The sequence below is a fragment of the Cherax quadricarinatus genome, chromosome 4, assembly GCF_038502225.1.
Source record: "Cherax quadricarinatus isolate ZL_2023a chromosome 4, ASM3850222v1, whole genome shotgun sequence".
In the NCBI taxonomy this organism is placed as follows: domain Eukaryota; kingdom Metazoa; phylum Arthropoda; class Malacostraca; order Decapoda; family Parastacidae; genus Cherax; species Cherax quadricarinatus.
Window position 1 is genome coordinate 74,663,377 of NC_091295.1, and position 25,055 is coordinate 74,688,431.

Consider the following 25,055-nt stretch of genomic DNA (forward strand, 5'->3'; position numbering starts at 1 on the left):
CTGGTCCATGACCAGGCTTCATCACTCATTCCAACAGCTGTTTTGCTAAAAGTGTGGAAACATCACAACTCAACTGGCACTCCAAGCTGCAGTATCTCCACCCCTTCTTCTGAGTGCAGGCACTGTACTTCCCACCTCCAAGACTCACATTCAGCTAACCAGTTTTTCCTGAATCTCTTACCTTGCTTACTCTCCAACAGCTATTGACTGTTACTAAACCTTCCCTCTTCCTATACATAATTTAATTTAGATCCCTCCTCCCCTTATCATTTGCCCCTGGCACTCCAAACATACCTACTGTACTATCTACAACAGTGTCTAATTTTAACATTTAGGGCACTCATTAATTATTCTCTTGTGTAACTAAAAGCTCACTAATTTCACTTAATGCCTCGTGCCCCTTAGTTGCATAAACATTTATAACCTATTACTGTATCCCATCCTTGTTCTTATGATTCTTGAATTTATCTACTTATACCCCCTCTTTTATTTCTATAGTTTATCATTTAGTATTACTGCTACTCCTCCTTTATACAGAATTACTGATAAAAATAGGCTCTCATAAAATGAATCTACATAAAGTGAGGGCAAACCTTATTCATTTATGAATAACATTTATATTAGACAATAATCCATCTCTGGTATCAAGTCTGTGATTAATTTACATATGCGACCGAGGCATCTATATTATGCTGTGTTGTTTAATGAGACTGTTGCCAAGAGGACCAGTTATCCTCCTCCAGTGCTCCAGTTACACTCACCCAAATAGATAAAATATACAGAGCTAATACAAAACTTAATATATTAATGCACATGTTGCTCCTCAATTAAGTATACTAAGTTAAAAAATATGCTAATTTTGCTTTTATATAGGTATGTAAATTAAAAGTTGACAACATTCATATATACTGCATATAATATTTATTACTTTGGGTAGTATATATAATCAATAATATGCTCCTTTCAAGATTACACAGATTAGAAACATTTGATTTGGCTAAGCAACAATTTAACATATGGGTGTATAAATGTGCAACATGGTGACAGGTCATCCATGCTTAGAGTTTTTCACTCGAGACTTAATGTTAGTGTAAATATAATGAAGATTTGATTATCTGACTACTGTAGGAATGATAAACTTTTTGGAATACTAAAATATTTGACTTGAATTATTTAACCCTGAAACTGTCCACACATAGATCTACGTTCACATGCGGCGGGCTCCAAATGTACATCAACGTTTTATTTTTCATTCTTTCAAATTCGCCTAGACATGAAAGAATGGGTTTGTGCACTCAGTGTGCGCACTTTGAAAAAAATCGGAGACCACTTGGTACCTTGTGGGAGCACCAGTTCAACTGAGCACCATCTAGAGCAAATAGTGTGGCAAACACCAGTGATTCACTGATGTCATGTCATATTAACACTCACATTTTAAGAGGAAAGTAAAAATAGGTTAGATAAATGCATGAGTGGGTGTGGGTGGGTGAGAGTTGGACCTGACTAGCTTGTGCTACTGGGTCAGATGTCATGCTCCTTCTTTCAGTGGATGTGACCAGACTAGGTGGGTCATTGGTCTAAGCTGGGGAGTGACATGGACCTGCCTTGCATGGGCCAGTAGGCCTGCTGCAGTATTCCTTCTTTCTTGTGTTCTTATGTATTCGACAGGCTGGCTGGCTGGCTTTGGCTGTCTGTCTGTCTCTATATATCTCTATCTGTATATCTCTATCTGTCTATATCTCTGTCTGTCTATATCTCTATCTATGTATCTATATCGGTATATCTGTCTGTCTATATCTCTGTCTATATCTCTATCTCTGTCTATCTGTATCTCTGTCTCACATGTACTCATAAATACAATTATACATAATGTAAATTACCTAGGATAACCCAAAAATTCCAGACCGAGTGCTATACAGTGTTTGTAGATCTAAGACATAAACAAACATAACACTTGCTCAGCAATCAGGGAGCGGCCCATACACCACAAACCAACAGGTTTACTAGCAGCTCCCTGAGACAGAGACAAGCAGATGGAAAGACAGACACACAGGCAGACAAAGACAGATAAGCAGAGCTAGACAGACAGATGTACAGATAGACAGACAGATGTACAAGTAAACAGATAGATGTACAGGTAGACAGACTGACAGAGAGACATACAGAGACATGTTTGTGTGCAAGAGTAAAAACATATAAAGGCAAGGTTCCCCCCTCCAGCAGTGCACATTCATCAGATGTCACGTGTTATCTGACGCTTGTCATAACACCATTATTCAAGGAGTTCATATTATACTCCAGGCACACACAGAAGACAGATTAGCTGAACTGGACAGACAGATAAGCAGAGCTAGGCAGACAGACAGACAGATAGATGTACAGATACAGATAGATAGATGTACAGATAGGCAGACAGACAGACATACAAAGACATGTTTGTGTGCAAGAGTAAAAACATATAAAGGCAAGGTCCCCCTCCAGCAGGGCACATTCTGACTCTTGTCATAACACCATGCTTCAAGGAGGTTCATACTCCAGTGTGTCTAAAACATTGCTGGGACCTATAAATACTTTGTATATATTTCTAGACAATAGTAAATGACCAAGGCAGGTGAAAATGTTCACCTGTCAGTGTGTTGGTTACTATCTGAGTACTATTTCAGTATTAGTGTCAGAACAAAGATTGGCTATGAAATCACAAGAACTATTATAAATTGTAATTATCAGAACATAAAAATTATATAAATTAAAATAAAAACGAGAAAAAAGGGTAAATCGACAACACTTCTGCAAGCAGCAGGGCTGGATGTTGCCGTCAAGTGAGCATCCAGAGACAACTTCGTGCTCTTATATCTTGGTAAGTACTGGTCCTAAATTTTTTTTCTTTTTTTTTTTTTGGTCTTATACCACACAGAAAATTGCTCTCTTTAATTAAAAAAAAAAAAAAGATTTTTTTTTATTTTTCAAAGTATTCAGAGCGCCACACAGGTGAACGTAGATCTACGTTTGGACAGTTTGGAGTTATAAACATGTAACCCTTATTCTTTTTTTTTTTGTATGCCCAGCCTGTTAAATTGAGATTGGCCTAAGGATTTAAAGAGTTATTCATAAATAAATTTGTGAATTTCTATAAAGCACATGTAAATGAAATACCACCAAAAACTCGTTGTATTGTATGTATTTTGATTCTAATTAATATCAGTACAGTGCCTTTTGTCAAAAATAATGTATATAAGGTAATAAAATTAAAGATAAAATGTAAATGAAGTCTGGACAGGATTATCCTGTTACAATGTATACTACAGTTGACATGATCATCTGCTAAGGAATTAGCATGATGTACAGGTAATCCCCAGTTTACAAACACTTTCACTCTATGTAAATTCACTTCATAAATGCAAGGTATTAAGGAACAGTTCACATAGTGAATTCATGATTTGGTTCAGCTAATGTCAAATGTTACATCACTCACTGTGTTAAGGAAGGCATGCAAGTACAATGTTACCGAGTTTTACCCATGCACAATATTGGATTACGTTTTGTATTTAACCCCTCGACTGTCGCAACCCCAAATCCTGAGGTGTCTCCTGGTGTCGCAAAATTTAAAAAAAAAAAAAAATTCTTATGAAATGATAGAGAATCTTTTCCTGATTGTAATAACACCAAAAGAACGAAATTTGATGGAAAACTAATGGAATTACACTCGTGAAGTTACCGACCTCAGCGATATTTACGAATCAACGATTTCGGCCATTTTGAGCCCTATTTTCGGCTAATTCCATTGTTCCAGTCGACCAAACTCATAGCTATTTCTTTAGAACTCCATTTTTTTCTATCGATTGAGTGCAAGAAACTGCCCATTTACCGATTTTAACTACCCAATAATGTGGTCAGAAATTTACAATTTGGCTAATTTCACGAAAATTAAAAAATATGACAATTTCAAAATAGGATCCAGAATGAACAATGCAGACATTCCTGGCTCTAAAATGACATTTTCTATGTTCACCAATCACGTCTCCAAGCCCCTCTGATATTACTCTTGCTTTCTATTCTGGATTTTTATTCAAACAAAAAAATAAAAGATTTACTGTTATGCAGACTACTGCAATATTGTAATGATTGTATAAATAATGTCAACCCATTCATGACTGCATATTAGAATGGCTACTTGGACATTTATTGAAAAATGACATCATTTGTTTACTTTTGAACATCGGCAAAAATCAAACATTTTCCCTACTTTGAGCTCCATTTCAAGTTTTTTTTTATTTTAAAACTAATTAAAATCACTTCTGTTTCTATAATATGTTTTCCATTCTATAAATTGAGACCAAGAAAACGAGAATACACCCATAAATACTATGCGAAAATAGACCACAAAGTTGGCATTTTAATTAAAAAAGTCAGTTTTTTTTTCTCGTTATGCACTGCGTGCTGCAGGATTTTTTTGTGGTGCACACTGACCACACAGACCCATTCTCTCACATGTGGGCCTACCAGCTTTCCCCTGCTTGATTTGAAGCCGCTAGAATTTATGAGTATATATACGTAGTATATATAGTATATATAGGTAGTAGGTTGGTAGACAGCAACCACCCAGGGAAGTACTACCATCCTGCCAGATGACTGTGAAACAAAAACCTGTAACTGTTTTGCATGATGGTAGGATTGCTGGTTTCTTTTTCTGTCTCATAAACACGCTAAGATAACAGGGATATCTTGCTACTCCTACTTACACTTTGGTCACACTTCACAGACACACACATGCATATATATATATACATACATCTAGGTTTTTCTCCTTTTTCTAAATAGCTCTTGTTCTTTTTTATTTCTTCTATTGTCCATGGGGAAGTGGAAAAGAATCTTTCCTCCGTAAGCCATGCGTGTCGTATGAGGCGACTAAAATGCCGGGAGCAATGGGCTAGTAACCCCTTCTCCTGTATACAATTACTAAAAAAGAGAAGAAGAAAAACTTTATAAAACTGGGTTGCTTAAATGTGCGTGGATGTAGTGCGGATGACAAGAAACAGATGATTGCTGATGTTATGAATGAAAAGAAGTTGGATGTCCTGGCCCTAAGCGAAACAAAGCTGAAGGGGGTAGGAGAGTTTCAGTGGGGGGAAATAAATGGGATTAAATCTGGAGTATCTGAGAGAGTTAGAGCAAAGGAAGGGGTAGCAGTAATGTTAAATGATCAGTTATGGAAGGAGAAAAGAGAATATGAATGTGTAAATTCAAGAATTATGTGGATTAAAGTAAAGGTTGGATGCGAGAAGTGGGTCATAATAAGCGTGTATGCACCTGGAGAAGAGAGGAATGCAGAGGAGAGAGAGAGATTTTGGGAGATGTTAAGTGAATGTATAGGAGCCTTTGAACCAAGTGAGAGAGTAATTGTGGTAGGGGACTTGAATGCTAAAGTAGGAGAAACTTTTAGAGAGGGTGTGGTAGGTAAGTTTGGGGTGCCAGGTGTAAATGATAATGGGAGCCCTTTGATTGAACTTTGTATAGAAAGGGGTTTAGTTATAGGTAATACATATTTTAAGAAAAAGAGGATAAATAAGTATACACGATATGATGTAGGGCGAAATGACAGTAGTTTGTTGGATTATGTATTGGTAGATAAAAGACTGTTGAGTAGACTTCAGGATGTACATGTTTATAGAGGGGCCACAGATATATCAGATCACTTTCTAGTTGTAGCTACACTGAGAGTAAAAGGTAGATGGGATACAAGGAGAATAGAAGCATCAGGGAAGAGAGAGGTGAAGGTTTATAAACTAAAAGAGGAGGCAGTTAGGGTAAGATATAAACAGCTATTGGAGGATAGATGGGCTAATGAGAGCATAGGCAATGGGGTCGAAGAGGTATGGGGTAGGTTTAAAAATGTAGTGTTAGAGTGTTCAGCAGAAGTTTGTGGTTACAGGAAAGTGGGTGCAGGAGGGAAGAGGAGCGATTGGTGGAATGATGATGTAAAGAGAGTAGTAAGGGAGAAAAAGTTAGCATATGAGAAGTTTTTACAAAGTAGAAGTGATGCAAGGAGGGAAGAGTATATGGAGAAAAAGAGAGAAGTTAAGAGAGTGGTGAAGCAATGTAAAAAGAGAGCAAATGAGAGAGTGGGTGAGATGTTATCAACAAATTTTGTTGAAAATAAGAAAAAGTTTTGGAGTGAGATTAACAAGTTAAGAAAGCCTAGAGAACAAATGGATTTGTCAGTTAAAAATAGGAGAGGAGAGTTATTAAATGGAGAGTTAGAGGTATTGGGAAGATGGAAGGAATATTTTGAGGAATTGTTAAATGTTGATGAAGATAGGGAAGCTGTGATTTCGTGTATAGGGCAAGGAGGAATAACATCTTGTAGGAGTGAGGAAGAGCCAGTTGTGAGTGTGGGGGAAGTTCGTGAGGCAGTAGGTAAAATGAAAGGGGGTAAGGCAGCCGGGATTGATGGGATAAAGATAGAAATGTTAAAAGCAGGTGGGGATATAGTTTTGGAGTGGTTGGTGCAATTATTTAATAAATGTATGGAAGAGGGTAAGGTACCTAGGGATTGGCAGAGAGCATGCATAGTTCCTTTGTATAAAGGCAAAGGGGATAAAAGAGAGTGCAAAAATTATAGGGGGATAAGTCTGTTGAGTGTACCTGGTAAAGTGTATGGTAGAGTTATAATTGAAAGAATTAAGAGTAAGACGGAGAATAGGATAGCAGATGAACAAGGAGGCTTTAGGAAAGGTAGGGGGTGTGTGGACCAGGTGTTTACAGTGAAACATATAAGTGAACAGTATTTAGATAAGGCTAAAGAGGTCTTTGTGGCATTTATGGATTTGGAAAAGGCGTATGACAGGGTGGATAGGGGGGCAATGTGGCAGATGTTGCAAGTGTATGGTGTAGGAGGTAGGTTACTGAAAGCAGTGAAGAGTTTTTACGAGGATAGTGAGGCTCAAGTTAGAGTATGTAGGAAAGAGGGAAATTTTTTCCCAGTAAAAGTAGGCCTTAGACAAGGATGTGTGATGTCACCGTGGTTGTTTAATATATTTATAGATGGGGTTGTAAGAGAAGTAAATGCGAGGGTCTTGGCAAGAGGCGTGGAGTTAAAAGATAAAGAATCACACACAAAGTGGGAGTTGTCACAGCTGCTCTTTGCTGATGACACTGTGCTCTTGGGAGATTCTGAAGAGAAGTTGCAGAGATTGGTGGATGAATTTGGTAGGGTGTGCAAAAGAAGAAAATTAAAGGTGAATACAGGAAAGAGTAAGGTTATGAGGATAACAAAAAGATTAGGTGATGAAAGATTGAATATCAGATTGGAGGGAGAGAGTATGGAGGAGGTGAACGTATTCAGATATTTGGGAGTGGACGTGTCAGCGGATGGGTCTATGAAAGATGAGGTGAATCATAGAATTGATGAGGGAAAAAGAGTGAGTGGTGCACTTAGGAGTCTGTGGAGACAAAGAACTTTGTCCTTGGAGGCAAAGAGGGGAATGTATGAGAGTATAGTTTTACCAACGCTCTTATATGGGTGTGAAGCGTGGGTGATGAATGTTGCAGCGAGGAGAAGGCTGGAGGCAGTGGAGATGTCATGTCTGAGGGCAATGTGTGGTGTGAATATAATGCAGAGAATTCGTAGTTTGGAAGTTAGGAGGAGGTGCGGGATTACCAAAACTGTTGTCCAGAGGGCTGAGGAAGGGTTGTTGAGGTGGTTCGGACATGTAGAGAGAATGGAGCGAAACAGAATGACTTCAAGAGTGTATCAGTCTGTAGTGGAAGGAAGGCGGGGTAGGGGTCGGCCTAGGAAGGGTTGGAGGGAGGGGGTAAAGGAGGTTTTGTGTGCGAGGGGCTTGGACTTCCAGCAGGCATGCGTGAGCGTGTTTGATAGGAGTGAATGGAGACAAATGGTTTTTAATACTTGACGTGCTGTTGGAGTGTGAGCAAAGTAACATTTATGAAGGGATTCAGGGAAACCGGCAGGCCGGACTTGAGTCCTGGAGATGGGAAGTACAGTGCCTGCACTCTGAAGGAGGGGTGTTAATGTTGCAGTTTAAAAACTGTAGTGTAAAGCACCCTTCTGGCAAGACAGTGATGGAGTGAATGATGGTGAAAGTTTTTCTTTTTCGGGCCACCCTGCCTTGGTGGGAATCGGCCGGTGTGATAATAAAAATATACGTCAAAAACGGTGGCTCGTAAGACGTATATATACGACCAAAACAGTCAAAGGGTTAAGTTTTGAGTATTTTTCAAGTGAAGGCTGTGCAGGTTGGTACTGTTATCCTCATACATCCTCAAGTAGCACTACAGTACAGTGATAACTATTGGCTAGTGAGGCAGTAGGGACCCACTGCAACTGTGTTGTACTGCATATTATATATTAAAGGGGTTCATATCAAAGATATTCCCTCATGATTTAGTGGCTGCATAATGATTTTTTATATCAAAACACGAAGCTTGATTTACTTGTACAGTATAATGTTGCATTTTGTGTTTAAATTTTCATTTAAATCTTGTTTTAGGGCCAATTTATTTTATCTTTGAAATACATTATATCACTTTATACAGTGGAAGGCTATTTTAGAATACAGTTGAACCCCATAATTCATGTGGAAGCGACAGGAATTCTGAAGCCGTGCATATTAGGAAATTTCCCTTCTGATTTATTTAGAAGTTTACTGGCCATAATTCTTTCAGATTTTGCTCTAATCTTAATAGTACTTACATTTATTAAAAAGAATGAGTATATATTGAATGCAATCCTATGGTTGGTTTTCAGTTTAAGGGTCATGCACCATGCTAAAAGACAGCAGTCACCAAGCTAAATGGCCTTAAGTAAAATCATTGTGTAACTGAATTACGTGAATTACAAAGCACGCGAATTTCGGGATTTGACTCTAATGTTTGCTTTACAAAAATTAACTTGAAGATTTTGTTATTGAAATGTAACCAATATATTAATCAGGGATGGCCTGTACTCAGTTTCATATTCAGTGATTTTAAAAATCTCATTGGTTCAAGTACCAGGAGTTTATATATCAGTGATGAGAATTTTCAGGTTGATCTGGGACTCTAACAACATCAAGACCACCACAATGATTCACCTAAACTTGTTAAAGAAAACATGAGGATCTTGTAACTATATAACTCTGAGCAAATGTTTGCTTATACCAATCTAATAGTTACAATGCTTTAATCTCTCAAATGTCAAATTGTTATTCAGACCATGAAAAGTAAAACTATTTTCCTTTCCAAATCGTCAACTTATAGATATGGAGAGCTGAAGCACTTCTATAAGTGTGTGTGAGCTAGAGGACAAAAGTCCACTGATAGAATATTATGCAGCATAACCCTTTATGAGATTTATTTACAGGGAAGATTCAACACAAAATATCCATCACGTAGCATTACACTGAGAACAATAGATGCTCCAATACATTACAATGAATTTTTGTTGATGAAATACTAAAGATATTCAGACTGACAAAAATCAGTTTTAGTGTGTTGTTTACAGAATTTGGAAGATATAATAACACTTATCTTACATAACATGTAGAATGTATTGTGTAATCTTGATTTAGTTGCTGATAAAGGACTTGCAATGCATCTTTTTTTAATTATCAGTAATTATATGCAAGTGCATATGATTGGGGAGCATGCAGTATTTACACTGAAGCTGCCTCTATCACCCTGCATTTTCTAAACTGAAAGAAGATGAATCACTTTTATTACTGGTAAAAATTTTGATTTTGAACTATTAAACTGTTTTATTTTTTCTTAATTTACTGTAATTTTGTTTCCATTATCATAAATTTAAATTGATACTTATATGGCATTTAAATGTGTGTTACATGCTAAATAATTTGTATATGCTAACTTGGTGTACTGGCTGCAGTGTTGTGCTGCTATTTGTGACTGATTCACCTACTCTCAGTGCTTGTGTGTATCAACTAACAAGTAACAGTGTGTCACTTTCAGTTCAGAGAAAACCTGGTCAGTCATGTATATTCCACATTTACTTGATGGCCACTCACATTTATTACCAAGTGATAGCAGACAATCCAGGTGATATCATACCTGTAAAATATTCATTTGCCTAACACATGCACATGTGGCAATTTATTTTTATCAAGTTTGCAAGTTTTAGAGAATAACTAATGGGACAAGACTCACCATCTGGAGAGTGCTGTGAATCAGGTATTCAGCTGCAAGTAGTTAAGGCGGCTAAACTATTTTATAAGTGACCCTGTTTGACCTGGACTGTTGGTAGCAAACTGACCAACGAGCATTAGTACCTGTAAGGCAACCAAGCATCTTAACATCTCAAAAGCGTGGCCAAGTTACTAATAATTCCATCCACATTTGCAAACTGTTCTCAAACCTGGCTCTCCTGTAACATATTTTTCCATTATTTTGCATTATAGCTTTTTCATGATTTCTGTCTACAATTTTTTTTTTTTTTTTTTTTTTTTGAACAGCCAGGTTAGGGTACAGAAAAACACTGAATGTGGATATCTTACCAGTTGTCAGTATTACAAGTAGTCATTTGCAGTCTGTTTACAGAAAGGTCTTTTATAAGATCACTCATAGTAAAATTGTCTATCAGTGACAGCTTAAAAGGGCTCACAGTGCATATTTTTGTTGTCAAGAAATAATTGGTAATGTTTTACTCTAATGATTGTGTCATTACAGATGTGATCATCTTTGGTAAACTGAAATCTGTTCAGTAGTTTTAGTCTGATCATTTATTTTGAATTGCTGAAATATGAGAAAATCTTAAACATCTGTATCTGAAATAGTTGTGTGCCTTAATATGGAAACAAAACTGAGCAATATAAATTTTTTAAATGGGTATATTTTTTATTAGCTATTGAATTACACACACACACACACACACACACACACACACACACACACACACACACACACACACACACACACACACACACACACACACACACACATACACACACACACACACACACACACACACACACACACACACACACACACACACACACACACACACACACACACACACACACACACACACACACACACACACACACACACACACACACACACACAGAGTGGTACCTTGACGTACGAGTTTAATTCGTTCCGTGACCTAGCTCATAACTCAGTTTGCTTGTACATGTATATCAAATCAGTTTTCCTCACTGAAATTAATTGAAATGCCATTAATCCGTTCCAGCCCCTGAAAAAAAAAAACAATTTTTTTTCGTCATAGACTCTGTCATTTAATCACTTAACTTACTCGCTACACTCTTCACTACTACACCCACCACCATCTCTACTCCACCCACCATTATCACTACTCCATCTACTGCCTTCACTACTACACCCACCACCCTCACTATTTCCACCCACCACCATCTCTACTCCACCCACCATTATCACTACTCCATCTACTGCCTTCACTACTACACCTACCACCATCACTATTTCCACCCACCACCATCTCTACTCCACCCACCACCATCACTACTCCACCCACTGAAGGAACCTCCTTGAGGCATGTAAATATCTGGAAGCCTTCCTTAATGTTTCTGGAAAAACTCTGAGTGTTGAAATGGAGGTTACCTCTTCCTTGGATTTACACATTAACCAAACAAGGGACGAGGTGCCTCAATACAATCTGGAATTAGTGTGGGAGTATTATCCTTCTAGTTACGTCTTGGAAGAGCATGTGGGATAGTATGAAATGCCCGATATTTCTCTGGGTACAAAGTTGGATTTGACTTCAGATTTGCTGCCAACTAGTGGCGGTGTATCTGAAACTCGCTCGTAACTCGGATTTTGGCTCGCAACTGAAAGCAAAAAATCACCGAGCAATGGCTCATAACTCTGAAAACTCGTAAGTTTGAGCACTCGTAAATCAAGGTACCACTGTATATGTATATATGCAGTTATGCATTGAAGATTAACACAAACTTTTAAAAACAGTAATTTGAGCAGTTTTTAGTGAATCAGTAAAGCATTTTTTAATTGTAATATAATAATTTGACATTCATTTAAAATCCTAATATTTTTTATGACACGGGTTATAAAACTTAAGCTTTGCTCTCTCTCCGTACGTGAGTACTTCTCTTATCTATAGTTGTAAATACTTAATAGCATTCCAGTGGAAGAGATGAGTAATGAAAAATATGTGCAAGAAGGATAATGTTTAGGAAATATATAGAAAGAATTATAAAACATTCAAATTTATAAAAATAAATAGCCCAACTGGTGACCACTATTTGTAATGAAACATTATTAGTTAAAACTCATTTAATTATTTTGTTAAGTTCATAACTTCATTATTGTATTTTAATGTATTTACAAAATGTAATCAATATTCATAAATCACCAAAAATTTGGTTATAAACCAGGACCTAAATGTTGATAGATGCATAAGACAACTTGTAGAGCCTTGGCAGCTTGTTCCTTGGGTGTTGATGGCGCCAGGCTGCTGAGCGTGCGGTGTTGCAGGTACTATTGCCCCGGCTCGTGAAGTGCCTGCCTTCGGGGCTGGAGGCCTCCCGCTCTACCTCAACTTAAACCTCATCGTTCCTGTGGTCTCGGCTGTAGTCGTCATCGTTTTGGCCATCGTTATAATCTGCTATCTAAGAGGTCGCAATGCCCCCATCAAAGGTATGACCAGTGGTGGAGGTGCTAATCTTAATATTCAGGATCATTAGTCTTGTCTTTTAAATCTGTTTCACCTACTGTGCAGAAAAAAAGAGTGATAATTATGAAGAGTGTAGCATTCTTGAATCTGATATAGTTTAAAACAAAAATTGCAAATGGAAAATTTGGTAAGGGCAAGAGAATGTGATCCTTGAATATTGCCTAATCTCACGAGATTAGCATCTTCATTTGCATGTTCTACTTTGATTCTTATCTTCTGGCTCTCTTTCCGGCTCTCAGCTTCACTGTCTTTTCATCACTCCAAACAGGTTTTTCAGCATAAATACAGGTAAGACAGTTTGGGTGCTAATTCATTCTTGGCTGTAGAAGCTGTGTATATACAGCTTCTTATTTATAAAGCATCACAAGAGTGTTTCAAAGATGTAGATGCATATGGAGACCCCTGCTGGCCAAGTTCTGGTTCTGCTCCTGGCAAGTCTTCGAGTAAACCTGGAGGCTTGACAAAGCCATTATGTCATTGTGTTGTTTGCAGCCACGTTGCCGCCGAATGTCATGGAGAGACACGTAACCTGGCTTCCTGATTGGTGGCCGAAGTGGCTGGATCTCAATGTCCTGGTTCCTGTCATTGCTACCATTGTCGTCATCATTGTGGGCATTGTTGTCATCTGTGTAGCAGTTACTCGTCGCAAGAACGGCATTGAGAACTTGAGACTGCGAGGTGAGGCTAAGGCCATCCCGCAACCTGTAACCAAGATCCTGTTCCCCTCCAAATATTAATCTTGGACATATTTTTTGTGTACTGTATACAGCTGACAGTCAATTGTGTCAAAATTATTCTGCATTTTAGGTGAAATATTTAGTCCTAAATTTACATAAATAAAATATTCTGCAATATTTTAATTAAGTAATAAGAAAATCTATGAACCTCATTACACTGGAAGAGTACATTTGAAGAGAAGACAGTCATGACATGCAAAATAGACAAGGACCTCCTGCTAATATAGATGGACACAGGACAAGAATATTAGTTTTGTAGGTTTGAGGTTTATTGACTGCATAAGGGCCATTAAAGATGCAATTCACTTATATACTAACATCAAGCATAATTAATAGAAATTAAGGCAAACTCACAGTGTAAATACACTTTTAGCTTATTGTCTGATTCACTAGTTAGTTGCTGACATAAGTAGGGATTTCAACATACATAGATGAATTGGCAAGTCATAGCATATTTAATTTTTTTCCAGATTTAAGCAAGATATGTACTTATGACATCATAAGTGAAATTTATAACTTATTGTCTCCTGTTGCGCTGGCCATACTCACTCCCTAAAATGCTTATCTTGAATTCACAATAATTAAACCATGCAAACCCAACCTATGAGAGAACTTTTCATAAGTAGTTATATAAAATTGAATAATCCAATTATGAAGTCATAAGTATGCCTGTAATGTTTTGAAAAACATCAGGTATGTTTTGAATTATCACTTCATATGTGCATGTTGAAATCTAAACTTAAAGGATTAAATAGTTAACATGACTGAGAATGTGTACCAAAAGATGCTAGATGGTACTTCCACATTGTAAATGTATTGAAAAAATTATATTTGAGTCTTAATTCCAGAGATTTAGAAGTGGATAGATTGAGGCTAAACCATGACGGTTGATTAAATGTTAAAAGGCAGGCCCTTGAGCTAGAACTCCAAATAATATAACACTTACAGCCTCTCCTCACTTACTGACCAAGTTCATTTCCAAAGAGTAGGTTGGTAAGCAAATTAGTCATTAAGTGAGGAGCATACTGTACTGGTAGTGGTTTGTGTCAACTGTCTTTAGATATTACTTTTAATATCACCTTTTCACCATTTATAACATTTTTAGTATATGTATTTTTAAATGTTTATACAGTAGTGTACTATATGCAGTGGCACCTCGAATTTCGAACACCTCCCAACTTGAGCAATTATGTAAGTGTATTTTTGTAAGTGTTTTTTTAAGTGTATTTTTGGGGGTCTTAAACGGACTAATCTAATTTACACTATTCCTTATGGGAACAAACTCGTTCAGTAACGGCACGCAAACAGCTTTCTGGAACGAATTATGGCTGAAACTCGAGGTGTACCACTGTACTGTAATAAGCAGAATAGAGAAAATCACCTCTAATATACATTACCTAGGTTGCATACTGGTTGGAGAGCTGGTCATAAGTCCAAGTGGTCGGTAAACAGGTATGTCACTAAATGAGGAAAGGCTGTATAGAGCAAAAATTCATAATTGTTGAACAGTGCTGTTTACAGTTACCAAATCATCTATAATGTTAATGTTGCAGTTTAAAAACTGTAGTGTAAAGCACCCTTCTGGCAAGACAGTGATGGAGTGAATGATGGTGAAAGTTTTTCTTTTTCGGGCCACCCTGCCTTGGTGGGAATCGGCCGGTGTGATAATAAAAAAATAATAATAAAATAAAATCACAATTTCAGGTTATCATCCAATTCATTTGTTAGATACTGACATTAGTAGAAACTCCTGTGGAGTAATAGCAAAAATTAGAACATCATTCAGGTATTTGGATGGGAAAATACTCAAAAGTTATAATTGACAAAACTTGGATAAAAACTGGAGTATGCAGCATTGATATTGTGGAGGCACCAAAATACAGTGGACCCCCGGTTTACGATATTATTTCATTCCAGAAGTATGTTCAGGTGCCAGTTCTGACCGAATTTGTTCCCATAAGGAATATTGTGAATTAGATTAGTCCATTTCAGACTCCCAAACATACACATACAAATGCACTTACATAAATACACTTACATAATTGGTCGCATTGGGAGCTGATCATAAACCGGGGGTCCACTGTATTATGTGAGCAAGATAGGAAATGTTCAAAGACAAGTTACTAAATGATTACCATAGGGGAAAAAAAATACAAGTTAAGAATAGAGAGTGAAAGCATTGGATATGCCATCTTTGGCTGATAGGAGGAAAAGATGATGACATTACAGTGGACCCTCGACTAACGATTTTAATCCGTTCCAGATAGCTTGTCCTTAGCCGAATTTATTGTTAGCTGAATTAATTTTCCCCATAAGAAATAATGGAAATCCAATTAATCCATTCCAGACACCCAAAAGTATTAAAAAAAATTATTTTTTTTTACATGAAATATACATTTCCCTACAAAGAAAACAATGAGACATGCACAATAAATACATAAGTACTAAAATGACACTTGCCTTTATTGAAAAGTATTGATGAGTGATGAGACACTATTTTTCTTGAACACTCTGGGATTTTCAGAGTGATACATGGGTAAAGGCTTCACTTTGCAATCCCCACTAACATTACAATAAAACATGAGAGTTAGCCTGTCTTTCATAGGCTTGTGTCCTGGGAGTGCATTTTCCTCCTGAGTAATGTAGGTCCTGTTTGGCATTTTCTTCCAGAACAGGCCTGTTTTGTCACAATTGAACACTTGTTGAGGTTGGAATTTTTCAGCTTCACCATGCCTTATCACACTGTGTATGCCACTATGATTCTTAAATCTCTCAAACCAACCTTTGCTGGCCTTAAGTTCACCAATATGAGCACGAGTTACAGGCATTTTTCCTGTTCACCTGGGTGTTAGTCGACTGGTGTGGGTCGCATCCTGGGAGACAAGATTAAGGACCCCAATGGAAATAAGTTAGACAGTCCTCAATGACACACTGACTTTCTTGGGTTATCCTGGGTAGCTGTTTCTCGTGAAGCCACACCAACAGCACACTCTCCACATCTTCGAGTAGTACAGCTGATGGTGGTGCAGCAGCAGCTGATGATGGTGCAGCAGCAGCTGACTGTGGTGCAGCAGCAGCTGACTGTGGTGCAGCAACAGCTGACCATAGTACAGCAGTAGCTGACTGTGGTGCAGCAACAGCTGACGGTGGTGCAGCAACAGCTGACAGTGGTGCAGCAGCAGCTGACAGTGGTGCAGCAGCAGCTGACTGTGGTACAGTAGCAGCTGATGGTTGTACGATAGTATTTCTCACCTTTTTTACCACAGAGTTGGCACTAGAAGCTTTCTTTGGGCCCATGGTGGCTTATTTAGCAGTTACAAGCACTAAAAACAATGGAATAATACAAAATGTATCAAAAGTATGTGTGGAACTGTCCACCCTGGCTTGTAAACAATTGCATACTAGCTGAAGGCAGGGCAGCTGAGGCTCTCAGGCTGGACGGACAGGCGGACACATTCGGGATGAATGTCCTTAACCGAGTTTTTCATCGTTGGTCGAGCCAATGTTTTTATGCAAGAACATATCGTTACCCGATTTTATCGTTAATCAATGCAATCATTGGTCGAGGGTCCACTGTACTACCACATTTAACAATATGAAAATATATAAAAGAATTGACAAGGAAGGTTTCCTAACCCCATCAACTGACTTATCAAGAGGTCATACCTATAAATTAAGAAACAGATCTACAGTGAAACCTCGGTATATGACCATCTCCCTACTCATAAGAAAGAAGAAGAAAGAAGGAACACTGCAGCAGGCCTACTGACCCATGCAGAACAGGCCCATCCCCTCCCCCCCAAATTAGCCCAATGACCAACCCAGTCTGGTCACCACCACTCAAGGATGGAGCACGGCACCAGACACAGCAGCACAAGCTAATCAGGTCCAACTCACACCCACCCACACCCACTCATGTATTTATCTAACCTATTTTTAAAACTACACTGTACTTGGGAGTTTGTTCCACTCATCCACGACTCTATTGCCAAACCAGTGCTTTCCTATATCCTTCCTGAATCTGAATTTTTCCAACTTGAAACCATTGCTGCGAGTCCTGCCTTGGCGGGAAATTTTCAGCATGCTATTTACATCCCCTTTATTTATTCCTGTTTTCCATTTATACACCTCGATCATATCCCCCCTGATTCTACGCCTTTCGAGAGTGCAGATTCAGGGCCCTCAGTCTATCCTCATAGGGAAGATTTCTGATACATGGGATCATCTTTGTCATCCTCTGTACGTTTTCCAGAGCATTTATATCCATTCTGTAATACGGTGACCAGAACTGAGCAGCATAGTCTAAATGAGGCCTAACCAAGGATATGTAGAGTTGAAGAACAACCTGAGGACTTCTATTATTTATACTTCTAGATATGAAGCCAAGAAATCTGTTAGCTTTATTGCGAACACTAATGCACTGCTAACCAGAACTCCTAAATCCTTTTCGCAATCAGTAGTATTAAGATCTACATTATTTAGTTTATATGTGGCATGGTTATTTAACTGTCCAACATTTAGAACTTTGCATTTGTCAATATTAAACTGCATCTGCCACTTCTCCGACCATTGCATCAGTCTATTCAAATCATCCTGGAGTGCTCTAGTGTCCTCATTAGAATGAATTGGACGGCCTATTTTGGTGTCATCAGCAAATTTGCTTATGTCGCTATTTATTCCCTCATCTATGTCGTTTATGTAAATTGTGAACAACAATGGGCCCAACACTGACCCCTGAGGAACACCGCTTGTGATGTACCCCTATTCTGATTTCTCTCCATTTATGCAAACACTCTGCTGCCTATTTGTCAGCCATGCCTCTATCCAGGAAAAAATTTCTCCTATTCCGTGTGCCTTTAGTTTCCTCAATAGCCTCTGGTGTGGAACTCTGTCGAAAGCCTTACTGAAGTCCATATACACCATATCATATTCATTACCATGATCTACCTCTCAAACACCTTAGTGAAAAAATTAGTAAATTCGTAAGACAGGAATGCCCCTTTGTAAAACCATGTTGAGATTCATTAATCACTCTGTGCCTATCAAGATGGCTACGAATTGCTTCGGCAATTATTGATTCCATAGTGCCTATCAAGATGGCTACGAATTGCTTCGGCAATTATTGATTCCATAAATTTTCCCACTATGGAGGTATGGCTTATTGGTCTATAGTTCGAAGCCAAGGACCTGTCGCCTGCCTTGTAAATAGGTATTACATTTGCCATTTTCCAGTTATCAGGCACTATGCCAGTTTGTAGTGATATGTTAAAAAGATTAGCCTAAGGTATGCTAAGTTCCTCTTTACATTCCTTTAACACCCTTGCAAACAGTTCATCAGGACCTGGGGATTTGTTAGGTTTTAGTTTCTCTATTCATCTGAGGACCATGTCACTATTTACCGCAATCGTACATAGTAAATTATCCTGTTCTACATAATCTATTATTTCAGGAATATCGCTAGTATTTTCCTGGGTGAAAACTGAGAGGAAGTAGGTATTGAGAATTTCACACATATCCTTATCACTGTCAGTGATCTGACCAGAGTTACTCTTAAGTGGGCCAATCTTGTCCCTAATCTTACTTCTGTATACCTGAAAGAACCCTTTTGGGTTAGTCTTTGAATCCCTTGTGACCTTAGCCTCATAATCCCTTTTTGCTTTTCTTATTCCTTTTTTTTATTTCTCTCTCTAATTGAATATATTGATTTCTTAACTGCCCATCCCCTTTTTTGATACGCCTATATATGCCTCTCTTTGGACCAACAAGATGTTTTAATCTATTGTTCATCCATTTGGGATCATTTTTGTTAGATCTAATTTCCCTACTTGGAACAAAAGTTGTCCGGGCAGCTAGAACTATGCTCTGAAAAACGTCATATTGGCAACCAAGATCACCTACCTGACCCATAGTCAGGACATCCCAACTTAGCTTACCCCAGGTAATTTTTCAGTCCCATGAAATCGGCCAAGCGAAAATCTGGGACAGAGATTTGATTGCAGTTTTCTGGGTAATTCCATGATATATTGAAACTAAGTGATTTGTGATCACTTTCCCCAAGCTCATCATTAATCTCAAGATTATTAATTAGTGACTCTTTGTTGGCAAGAACCAAGTCAAGCAGATTGTTTCCTCTAGTTGGTTCTGTCACAAACTGTTCTAAAAAGCAATCCTGAACCATATCAAGAAAGTCACTAGGCTCAGAATTTCCTGTCGTATTGTTCCAATCAATTTGTCTAAAGTTAAAATCTCCTGTTATCACAACATTTTCATATCTAGATGCCTTATGAATTTTGTCCCATAACAGCTTACTGCCCTCCCTATCAAGGTTTGGGGGCCTATAAATCACACCCAAAATTAATTTGTCACGTCCCTGGAAAAACTGTAGCCAAACAGATTCTGTGTTCGATGTTTCTAATCTTATATCATGTCTAAGACAACAATTTAAATTTTCTCAGACATACATCGCCACTCCACCACCCTTACTGTTGACCCTATCAGTGTGGAATAGTTTATAACCCTGTATGTTGCATTCAGAAGGCATTTCTCTATCTTTCAGGTTGAACCAGGTCTCTGTTATAGCAATAATATCTATATTACCTACACTTGCAATTAATCTTAGCTCATCTATCTTATTTCTTAGACTCCTACTATTTGTATAGTAAACCTTAAGGGAGCTAGTCACTCGTTGCCCTCTACTCTCTCTCTCTGTTTGTTGATCAGTTGATTTGCCATTACTAGGAACTTTATTTTGAATATTGTCTTTTAAACATATCCCTGAGGTATCCTGGTAATAACTGCTGTTTTTAACCCTAATGCTGCGGCCTGATTGTTTCCCACAAACACCCATACCTCTATAATCTATCAGTTTAAATTCCTAGACAAATCATCAATTACCCTCTCAATTGAATTGGCTAATGCAACCACTCCATCCCCAGAGAGATGAACCCCATCCCTTGCGTACATATTACGTTTGCCAAAGAATAGGTCTCAGTTATCAATGAATGGGATTACAAGTTCCTTGCAGTACTTGTCTAGCCAGCAATTTATACCAATTGCCCTAGACATCCATTCATTGCCCACTCCCTTTCTAGGCAAGATGCTACATTTGACTGGGATCCCTCCCTTAGACCTAACTACTTCTATGGCTGACCTGTACTTATCCAGCAGCTCCTCTCTCCTGCCCTTCCCAGTGTCATTACCCCCAGCACTAAGACAGATAATGGGCTTGTTCCCATTACCTGCCATAATATTATCTAACCTGCTGACTATGTCACCAAGACCAGCTCCAGGAAGACACACTCTCTGTCTGACCTTTCTGTCTCTGTTACAAAATGCACGGTCCATATATCTTACCTGAGAATCGCCTACTATTAAAATATTCTTACCTTGATTAGCAGGGGACTTAGTGGTACCTTCAATCTCACTAACCACTGAAGTACACTCGTCTTGGAGAACAAAGAATCGATTTCCTACCTTCACATCTTCTCGATTAACTCTCCTCATCTTCCTTCCTGAACTGTGAACCACTTGCCACTTAAAGCAGCTGCCACTATCACTGCTGGTGACCATTTCCTCCTTACCAGCTAAATCCTTCTCACACTCGCTCCCAAACTCATCTATGTGAAGCTTCAGCTTCCTATTTTCCTCCTGAAGAAGTAGAATCTCCTTCAACACTTGAACCTGAGATTCTAAAACACTACAAGAAGTCATGGTGCTTGGTAACACCCCACGCTAACTCCCAAGAGCTTAGGCAGGTATGACCGCAGGTGACCACTGACCTCAGTGTATTAAAAAAAAAAAAGTTCAGCACTCGACCAAACAAATTCGACCTGCCAGAACTTCGCTGTAAACTATTTCGTGTTTCTTGGCGGTTTTTGGTGTTTTTTTGTATTTACATAAAAAAGTCACCATGGGGCCTATGAAGATTAGTGATAACAGCCATCCAAAGAGAAAATCGATTGGGAAGAACTTGTTCGGTACTCAGACGGAGCGATACTTGAACAGCCTTCTGGAATGAATTAAGGTCGCATACCAAGGTTCCACTGTGTTTATTTCCTGAGGAAGAGCTAAACCCATATGGATCATACAATGCCTTGGGGAATGGGGGGCTATCAAGATTCTATCTGGGGAAAGGGAGGGTAGCTCCATTTCTTTGAGTCAAGAGCCCTTCGCTGGTATCAAAGCTTCCTTTTGAAGGGAACAGAGTGGAAATGTTTGCAAAAGTACCACAGCCACTGAAAAATTTAAAAGTTTTCACATTAGGCTTAATACTAAGTACTGAAGACAGCCGCTTTGAGTTTAGCTCTGCTCCTGGAATTATTAGTAGTTAACCACTGAAATGTATTTGAAGTAACTAAACTAAAATGTTAGCGTATTTTTTCTACCTTTGTTTAAATATAGTACAGTGCAATATTGTATTTAAGCATTCATAGTAAATCATTTCTCAAAGAAGAATGTCTTGTAACTTTTACATCAACAAAAAACAGATGTGACATTATACAGCCTCTCCTCACTTAATGACAGAGTTCCACTCCTATGACCCCAATGGAAATAAGCCACTTTGTCTGACTTTTTTTGGTTATCCTAGGTTCTCTATACATATGCTGTATATGATAATCTATGTAACTGTATTTGTGTATACCTGAATAAATTTTGTGACCACATAAGTAAATGAATTCATCGCTAAGTAAGGAGCATGCTAAAATGTTAGTAGGTTTGTGTTGACCATTTTAATGTCACCTTTGCACCATTTATAACATTTTTAGTATATTTTTAAATGTTTACAGTTGTGTACTGTATACTGTAATATACAGAATATGTTGAGGTAGTCAGCTCTAATATAGTACAGGGTATCTATAAAAACACGCCCTGATTTCAAACGACTGTAACATGTAACTTTATTGCAATAATCTTTCACAGCTGTAACATGTAACTTTATTGCAATAATCTTTCAGAGTTAGTAGCTTCAGATGCAAGATTTCATTTAGTTTCATGTGGTATAGGGTAGCATTAAAGGCACTCAGTGTGCACCCCTCTGGTTGCTTGGCAAACGTCAGTGCAATAGTCCAGTTCAGTCCAGACTCTCTGCAGTATATCTGGTGTTATCATGCAAACTGTTTCAGTGATTGAAATTTTCAGCTCCTCCAGGGTTGCAGGTAGTGGTGGTATGTAAACTGTGCTCGTCACGTACCCCCAAAGAAAGAAATCACAAAGAGTTAGGTCCAGTGACCTCGCAGGCCACTTGCAGAGGTCACTGGACCTAACTGTTTGTGACTTCTTTTTTTGGGGGTGCATGAAGAGCACACTTTACGTACCACCACTACCTGCAGTCCTGGAGGAGCTGAAAATTTTTATCACCGAAGCAGTTCGCATGATAACACCAGATATGCTGCAGAGTGTCTGAACCAAACTGGACTATCGCATGGGTGTTTGCTGACCAACCAGAGGGGCACACATTGCCTTTAATGTTACCCTATACTAAATGAAACTGATAGAAATCCTGCATCTGAAGCTACTAACTGTGAAAGATTATTACAATAAAGTTGCATGTTATACCTGTTTGAAATCAGGAAGTGTTTTTGTGGACACCCTGTACATTATTTAGGTATGCATACTGGTCAGAGAGCCCATCATAAGTCAGAGTCGTCAGTAAATGAGTAAGTTGCTAAGTGAGGAGAGGCTGTATTTATGAAACAATGCATATTTCCTATTTTTCCTGTAAATGATGCTCTGATTTACCATTAATGTCAGCAGTATACAGTATAACAAATAAGTGTTGTATATTAGTGACATGCAAGTCCACTAACATTCCATCTTGGTTCATAACATTTGGTATATACTAGGGTAAGGTGCATTTTATTAGTGATTTTCTCTCTCATATTGTAGTAGCATTTGTTTGGCAATTTTTTATGTCCATAAATTATTATGACAAATAATAATTACTATGTTTAACTTTTTGATTAAGTTATTAGACTAAATATAGACTAATTTTTTACCCAAGGGGATTATGCAACTTTAGTTCACATTCCTCCTAAAATGTTTCTTTTGCTTGAGAATTTTACTTCTCTCTCCATCTTTACCCCTCCAGGAATTAAACCTGTCCTTCCCTTCCTTGGACTCAACCTGAATACCTTCCATTTTCCAAAGGCAGTACATGACCCTTACTGGTTGAGCACTTCTCATGAATGTAATAATAATAATCTTTAGCAAATCAGAAACATTCTTCAATGTAAATAAAGACATTTACAGACTAGTCAGATTCCCTTGAACTCTCATAATGCAGTCAGGGTTAAACTAATGTAATAGAAGGAATGATAACTAATTTTTTAATCTCTTGTTGTAACTTGTCAAATTATTCATTAAATGCTAATTGAAAATATTGTACTATTAATTTTTAAAAATATTTTACCATAATAAGCTAGATAGTGAGGCTCAAGTTAGAGTATGTAGGAAAGAGGGAAATTATTTCCCAGTAAAAGTAGGCCTTAGACAAGGATGTGTGATGTCACCGTGCTTAATATATTTATAGATGGGGTTGTAAGAGAAGTAAATGCGAGGGTCTTGGCAAGAGGCGTGGAGTTAAAAGATGAAGAATCACACATAAAGTGGAAGTTTTCACAGTTGCTCTTTGCTGATGACACTGTGCTCTTGGGAGATTCTGAAGAGAAGTTGCAGAGATTGGTGGATGAATTTGGTAGGGTGTGCAAAAGAAGAAAATTAAAAGTGAATACAGGAAAGAGTAAGGTAATGAGGATAACAAAAAGATTAGGTGATGAAAGATTGGATATCAGATTGGAGGGAGAGAGTATGGAGGAGGTGAATGTATTCAGATATTTGGGAGTGGACGTGTCAGCGGATGGGTCTATGAAAGATGAGGTGAATTGATGAGGGGAAAAGGGTGAGTGGAGCACTTAGGAGTCTGTGGAGGCAAAGAACTTTGTCCTTGGAGGCAAAGAGGGGAATGTATGAGAGTATAGTTTTACCAACGCTCTTATATGGGTGTGAAGCATGGGTGATGAATGTTGCAGCAAGGAGAAGGCTGGAGGCAGTGGAAATGTCATGTCTGAGGGCAATGTGTGGTGTGAATATAATGCAGAGAATTCGTAGTTTGGAAGTTAGGAGGAGGTGCGGTATTACCAGAACTGTTGTCCAGAGGGCTGAGGAAGGGTTGTTGAGGTGGTTCGGACATGTAGAGAGAATGGAGCGAAACAGAGTGACTTCAAGAATGTATCAGTCTGTAGTGGAAGGAAGGCGGGGTAGGGGTCGGCCTAGGAAAGGTTGGAGGGAGGGGGTAAAGGAGGTTTTGTGTGCGAGGGGCTTGGACTTCCAGCAGGCATGCGTGAGCGTGTTTGATAGGAGTGAATGGAGACAAATGGTTTTTAATACTTGACATGCTGTTGGAGTGTGAGCAAAGTAACATTTGTGAAGGGGTTCAGGGAAACCGGCAGGCCGGACTTGAGTCCTGGAGATGGGAAGTACAGTGCCTGCACTCTGAAGGAGGGGTGTTAATGTTGCAGTTTAAAAACTGTAGTGTAAAGCACCCTTCTGGCAAGACAGTGATGGAGTGAATGATGGTGAAAGTTTTTCTTTTTCGGGCCACCCTGCCTTGGTGGGAATTGGCCAGTGTGATAATAAAATAA

General features: G+C 38.4%; 1 protein-coding gene across 1 annotated transcript in view; it reads left to right on the forward strand.

Moving 5' to 3' along the window:
* The window catches only part of Dscam1 (Down syndrome cell adhesion molecule 1), a gene marked incomplete in the record, with an annotated part of 1,133,347 nt that overhangs the window by 808,856 nt on the left and 299,436 nt on the right, over positions 1-25,055 (forward strand). Inside the window, 1 exon segment of the mRNA XM_070098007.1 lies at positions 13,172-13,357. Coding sequence (XP_069954108.1) covers positions 13,172-13,357 — 186 coding nt within the window.